Raw genomic sequence first — 7,255 nt, forward strand, 5'->3', positions numbered from 1 at the left:
ACAGTAGGGATAGACAGATGGACAGCAGGAGAAGTGAGTTGGCTCAAATGACACAGATAACCATAAAAAAGTGACCAAACAGCCAGAATGATTTCTACTGTCCTGAAATCATTTCAGAAACATCTCTCTCTGTATAAAGATTCAGATTTATAGTGCATTTTAAGCACTCTGGCAGGCGTAGCAAACAACTAACCAACAGTCTACAACTCAAATCAAAAATCAGGAAGTGCAGTCAGGGTGCAGACGGAGGTCCTGCTACTTACTCTCCTCCTGCAGCCGGGCCATAACCTGGACATCAGTGAGGTCCTGCAGCTTGTATCCCAGAGCAATGGAGTCATCCTCTGCCTCAGATGCTCCCAGGTCGCTGTCCATGGACGACTGCGGGCTGAGGGTGGAGCGCCGCAGGCTGCGACCTTCAAGTAAAAACAAGACCCAAGAAGTCAGACTTTCCTCTCCGATGTCTCACTTCATGCTGCACAGTTAAACAAATGAGGCAGGACTGCTCCGATGAGAGAAGTACCCTTCACTCTTCAGAGTGTCCTCCACATAAAGATGAGGGGTCCGGACTAATGGAGGGCGATGCTCGGCTCACAGAATTAGAGCCCATTAGGCAGCAGTGAGGCAGAAATATTAAGCCCGAGGTTACAAAAACCTCTTCACAGTTAACGATCTGCCTGATATCTGCTCCCTGCGACTGCTCTCTAAAGTAATCCCTTCCATCAGTGCCATTATTCTAATTACTTTAGTCTTATTTGACTCACACAGGCCAGGATTTCTGCACCTTTACGAGCTTCTTTAACTCGGGCCGTCTCTGAATCTTTGAAATTAACTCCTACCAATCAAGAAAGGAACATTAAAAATGTCTGTGGGTTGTGCTGAGTGACACAGGTTTCTCTGGATAGACAAGTGAGACTTTTGAGATCAGCACAAATGACATTTCCTTCACTTCCACTTTGGGCACAAGCTCAGGTAGGTCAACGGTCAGCTTCTTCAGGTAAAACAAATCCCATAATAGTTTTTTTTTTCCCTCCTTCAGGTCGATGAGTTTGTCGTATTTTCTTGTGTGAAGTAATTTGTAACATGCCTTCAGGGAAGCACTCTATAAATAAAGCCTCATTAAAACTATCGCAGTGAAGTTTTAGAATATTGTTGCTGTGCAGTTTAGATCAGAGGTGCTTTTAATAAAAGGCCAGGGCTAAGTGGTTGTTCCTTCAGTGGGGAGAGAACACACCAAACGGGCTGCACCACCTACAGGAGCTGTTTGGTCATAGAAATGAGGCCATGAAGCTCCTGTCACACAGCTTTAGTGCTGATGTTAATGCCAGAGGAGGTTTGGAGCTCCGCGGTTACAAGTCAGCAATCAGTTCCCGATCGGCAACTTTATGTGGTTCTGCTGGGGTTTCTAAAAGCTTCCTCTTAGCAATACCAAAACTTACAGCTGATGGTGGAATTTCTCCATGAAACTGTACAATGAGGAGAACACACCTGTTGAGAATAAGACACATTTCTGTTCTAAGGCCTTTAAAATAATTTTTCAGACTCATCTACTCTTAAACAGTCGTTCACACCGATCACACAATTTCGTAGGAGGAATTTTTTGGCATTCATTTTTTGAATCAATCTCGATTTTTGAGACTTTTCACGTGCGAATAAACAGATATGACCAATTGGATCACTGCATTTGTGGTCGTAGCTCAAAAACGTGCACCGGTACAAGACTACACAATGAGATGGAAACAGCAGACGTTGCTCCGGGGTTAATCGGCTCTCTCAAATGGTTTCCCCAACATCTAGACCCAACTCTCCCAACAACAGTTCAAAATGCCTCACTGACATCCTGAAATAAGTACTAAAGCAGCTGTGATACAACTTCAGCTCCCGGATCAAACTATTAAAGCTTCCCTGCTGTCGCCTGCTCATGAGAACTGGATGAACCCACAATCTCAGTTTTTTCCTTTTCTTGTTTAGAAACATCAGGACCAGCTCAATCTCACTTCACCATGACTCATGCAATGCAGAGCTTTTGGTGCATTTAAACGTTATGAGACACTTGCATATGAAAAATTGGGAATTTCGCATCGTTTTTCTAAATGCTTTCAGTGTGTAAAAGCCTTCACACATTCTTGGAGCCGTTTTAGATTTATAGTGTACATATTATGTATTAATACAATCTGTGCTACTCTCTTACACATCAGTCTTTTCATTTCCCTTGTTTTCACTGTTTATGTAAAACTGCTGCAGTCTCACAATATAAGGTTCTCACTACGCAACTGTGGCACTTTATCCATCTTGATTATTTGTTGTTGACTATTTTTATTCCTTATCCTGCTGCTGTAATATTAATAATTTCCCTTGTGGGACCAATAAAGCATCTAACTATCACATTTAGTGCTTCAGCTGCCATAGTGTGTTTAACCTTTTCATATTTTTCCAGTATTGTAGCTTTATCCAAGCTTTCATCGGTAAGACGCTGCCAATTGTGCCTCTTTCTTGAAAGCGTGCTTATAGATAAATGAACAAACCCTGGGTTGACTGAGCCCAGCACAGAGCCCATTTGACAGCCCCGAACACATTGGTGGCACAGAGGAGGGCAGGGAGGTTCCCGTTTAGGAGAGCACAAGAAAAAGGCTCATTAAAGCCAGTGTCATGGAAATAAGCTTTGGGCAAACACCCACCACCACTACTTAGCCCCCCCAGCAGTTATTTCTGAGCTACATTGCTCAGGATGTGAGCTCGCTCCCTTCAGGGCTGAGCAGTTTTATTCCCTGCAGCTTCGCCCTCTCCTGTGTCTGGAACGCCGTTTTTTCCATTGCTAATAATGCACTTAAATCCACTTTGCCTTCAAACAGGATTCACATGCAGCAGTGAAATTTAGTCTTATAACGAGCAACAAGCAGGGGAGAGGAAAAAAAAAAAAAAAAAAAAGGCTGCGATGAAAATATATTCTTCAATTTCAACTTCCTACAGGAGGGAATGTTTGGAATAATGTATAAAAAGCTTGAGCATGACCCAGTTTTTTCCTCCCCCGGCACATTCGTATTCTGGTTACAATACGTATTAAATTTTTAATGTTTGTAAGGAATCAACATGTTCTTTTAAGAAGAGCAGCAAAGGAAGGCTTACTTCGGGTGAGCGGGTGAGGGAGGAAGGTGGGAGTCCTCTCAGCTAGGGGGGAGAGCTCCTTCCCGATGGGACTGAGAGTCCGATGGAGGACAGGGTGGAGCGGGGAGGAGAGGGAAGGAACTGAGGCACAGAGGGAGGGGAAGCCAGTTTTGGGAGAAAAAGATGTGACAGACAGCTGATTCATGAGTGAAAGTTGCACTGATGTTCAAATCTGGACAGTACTCGAGGAAATTTAAGTCCCAGGCCAGCTGATTATGATGCTTTGAAAAAAGATAAAACATTGGTACCGTGTCTTTCAGACGGCTGAGGAGTGGAGCAGGGCTTGGTTGGAGGGGAAGCACTGATGGGAGACACTCCAGCAACTCGACTCAGAGGAGGACCGGGAGAGGAGGAAGGAGAGGGGCTGGACAGGGAGCTACGCCACCTGGAGACTGAAGGAGGGAGAAAACAAGCACAGAGTTAGCATATGTTTAATACAAACTGTTACGTTTCCCTGTCAGACATGACACACCAACTAAAAGCTGTGGGCGGATAAAGAAACAAAAGAAAGTCCCACCCACACACCCACACACACACCCACACAGGACAGTGTGTTTATAAGATTTCTGCTCTTTTCAGCGTAATTATTGGAATTTGTGAATATTCAGGAGTGCACAACAAAGCAAGTGCGCTTATCTAGAAGTCTAAGGGGAAAGTGGCCCAACTGCTCACTTTATTTACTTAGTAAATTTACATTTATAGTCTTAAACATTGGTTTCAAGTCTAATTTAATACAAGATCAGGTTTATTTTATAAATGTTAGTCCAATATAGAGAAATTAATGATAAAAAGCAGAGTATTTAGTAGTGGATACTCTGGTAATAATGACTTAAGGAGTGACTACCTCTTGATAAACAAGCCACCTCCATGTGAGTACATCGACCCATCTAACAAAAACTACCCCCCCCCCAAAAAAGAAAAAAAATTATATTTTTATTTATTATACTTTTATATACAAACTATGGTTTCACATTAAGTGTGCATTATCCCGAAGGGTGAAGTAGTTTTTAGTACATGCACCATTCATGCTTTCAGTGCAGGGGTGTCAAGTCAAACATCTGGTCCAGAGGACAGAACTGGGCCACCAAACTGACCCAGTGGACAGCTTTAGAAAATGTGACACTTGGAAAGTAGAAGGATACTTGCACAAAATATTGTACTTGTCAAAAGTACAATATGTCAAAAGACTTCACCCAAGGAATGGCATACCACACCAAAGTAGGTAGAAATGTAGGCGTTCTTTACCATTAGTATTCCAACACCCAACTTTGGAGACAAAGTTAGAGAGGCAAGGCTGGAATTTATTGGACAAAGGGTGTTAAATATGGAAGAAGGGAAAGAGTTTTCATGCTATGAGGGAAACAACTGGCAGGTAGACATGTTTATCGATGAGGCAATGCTGTAACTTCATTGGTCCAGCGCACATAAAATCAAATTGGGCTGGATGGTGCCCACAATGTAAAATTAGTCTGACACCACTGATCAGTGGAAGTTACTGAGCTGACACACTCATTTATTTAAATAAAAACATTCCCATATTACATGAATGATGGGAAGATCAAACATGTTGCTAGACTGTTCAGGACCATGTAGCAAAGGCCAATACTGAGAATATGCAGCAGCTTGTTAGAATTAATACACATTAACATTTGATTCCACTCACTTCCGTCGATAGTTCATATTTTGGTTCTGTCTCTATATAAAAGTGAAGTTCCATCATACAGCTCCAACTGCCCAATAATACTTTAGTAATAATCTTTTGGAGAATCTCTTTGACTAATTTCAGATAAACACATTTGCTTTTATTTGCAGTGCAAATTTTACATCAATCTTGTATAAAATGAAAAAGATTTCCTAACATACAAAAACATTTTTATTTTGAACAGATCATATTTCATTAATATAGGGATATACACATCCGTTATTTGGAACAGATATCTGAACTTTTCTGCCAATAAGTGCTGATTTAATCATTTTTGCCAGTGTTAGCTGCCGTAAGCCTCTTTTAGCCGGCGTTAACCTCCGTTAGCGAAACCTTGAGGGTAGCTCTAGCATTGTTAGACTTACCACACATCTGTCAGACTATGATGTGAGAATGAAGTCAGACTCTTTGTCAGATAAAAAGTTTTCAGGTCACTTGACCTTATCATTAGCTGGTGACTCTTTGAGACACTTTTTCACTGCTTTTGCAAATAAGGAACCCTTCTCAGATGACAGTACTTTATCATATCTCAACTCTGAAGCTGCAGAAATGAATTAAAATTTGTCTTTGACTTCTCTTCTCGTATGTGGCCGGTCTCTAGCTACATACATAAAACAAGACTGAACAGTGTGTTCAAGGTGGCGGGCCAATATGACAAACCTGCACCTACGTATTTTTAACAGATTAATTCTAAGTTTGAGAACACAGTTTGTCGGAATACATAATTATGCACTTATAAATATATATTTATGAGCATAATATTATTGTTTTTCTGTTAAAAACGACTGACTGTAACATTTAAGCTCAGAGTCGGGTAGACGTAGAAACTAGAAGGACATCACTGAGAAGCTTTTATTTCACTTACAGTAACGACTTGTTGCCAACTCGATTAATGTCCTTTTACTCCACCTGTGCCTCGATAGCGCTACATCAATGAGTGCAGGAGTGGGAATAAAGGACAAACTAGAGTGTAAATGAGCCGTAGTCCTCATTTCCTCACAATGAATTGGTACTTCACACCAGCAAGCATCCAAAATGAAACATGTTAACATTTTTGGGTGTAATGTCTCTTTAAATGCCATCAGTGAATATTCTATGGGACTTAAAAAAAGGGGGAAAAAAAATCACCATCAGTTCGACTCTTTTGTTCTTTACAGCTCAAAATCAGAGATAAAAAGACAATAACCACACAAAGCCAGACATCACAGACGTCTTTGTGCACGAGGGCAGCGCCGTGCAGCCGCTACCTCACCAGCGGTGTCTGTCACCGACTGCTCTATTCAGCAGCTCAGCGCCGAGGACAAAGCAGGATTCAACACAACAGAGACGCTCACACAATGCAGCTGTACCTGGTGCTGTGCGCCTCTCACACAAATACTATTCATAGAAAGAAGAAACATGACAGCTTTGACACACACACACACACACTTTTGGAATCAGAGGTGAATAAAAGAAAATACCGCTTGTGTTATTTAAAAGGTGTGCGAGTAAGGCTGGTCCGCACAGAGATGCGAGGGAAATCTTTCTCTCCTTTACCTGTCAATGTGAATATAAAAGCATTTAGCTACGAACCTTTCATGTACACCGTTGCTATGGCAACAGCTCTTCATTTCATCACGGCAAACCTCGGGTGGGGGAGAGAGAGCTAGTGGGCCAAGTTGGTGGGAGGATTCCTCTGCAGAGGATGGTTAGTGTGTCGAGTGGAGGTTTAACTGCTTCTGATGCAACAAGGTGCACAGCAGAGGCAACTTCAGAGGATGCAGCCGAGTCAGGGAGTCGAACTCTGTGACCCAAATACTGAGACTGCAACGGGAGGCTAGTTTAACATACATGGAAGGTTAGCATGTGATCAGCAATGCAGAGGTGACACGCCAGCACAGTGATCACAGCAGCTGCAATATTCCTTAAGATTTGTTTGTCAGCACTCACACTCAGCCCATCTAAAACAAGCCTGAGTTACCGTAGAAATGTGTCTAACTGGCAACATGGCTCTCAGGAAGTAACTTGCTATAAACCAAGTGTGGCCGAAAAGATATGCTGTAATGAAATTCACAAGTATCGAGTTCTGGCTGCTACACCAAGACTTGAACAGAGTAGCTTTGCATGAGTCACAGTTCAAAATAATCCTCATTTTATCTGATTCTAGGCCTTCAGATCATCCTCTCTGAAACAAGACAAGAGGTTAGCTCTTCCTCGCACAAGATTAAAAGCAGGTGGCTTCTGTGCCTGAGATGACCAATTCATGATGTTTCCTACTGATGTCATCATACAGTGGGGCAAAAAAGTATTTAGTCAGCCACCGATTATGCAAGTTCCCCCACCTAAAATGATGACAGAGGTCAGTAATTTGCACCAGAGGTACACTTCAACTGTGAGAGACAGAATGTGAAA

General features: G+C 42.2%; 1 protein-coding gene across 4 annotated transcripts in view; it reads right to left on the minus strand.

The window, feature by feature from the left end:
- Window positions 1–7,255, minus strand: part of LOC102210265 (SLAIN motif-containing protein 1-like) — a 21,209-nt gene that overhangs the window by 3,901 nt on the left and 10,053 nt on the right. For 2 of the 4 annotated variants that reach the window (XM_005742227.1, XM_005742226.1), the window contains exons 3-5: window positions 3,411–3,554; window positions 3,124–3,243; window positions 264–413 (exon numbers count right to left, since the gene is read on the minus strand). In XM_005742227.1, the coding sequence (XP_005742284.1) occupies window positions 264–413; window positions 3,124–3,243; window positions 3,411–3,554 (414 nt within the window). The remainder of the gene's footprint in view (window positions 1–263; window positions 414–3,123; window positions 3,244–3,410; window positions 3,555–7,255) is intronic. The other 2 variants (XM_005742228.1, XM_005742229.1) reach the window with 2 other exon arrangements.

Source organism: Pundamilia nyererei, unplaced genomic scaffold, assembly GCF_000239375.1.
Source record: "Pundamilia nyererei isolate P.nyererei 1_Seehausen unplaced genomic scaffold, PunNye1.0 scaffold00118, whole genome shotgun sequence".
NCBI classification, from domain to species: domain Eukaryota; kingdom Metazoa; phylum Chordata; class Actinopteri; order Cichliformes; family Cichlidae; genus Pundamilia; species Pundamilia nyererei.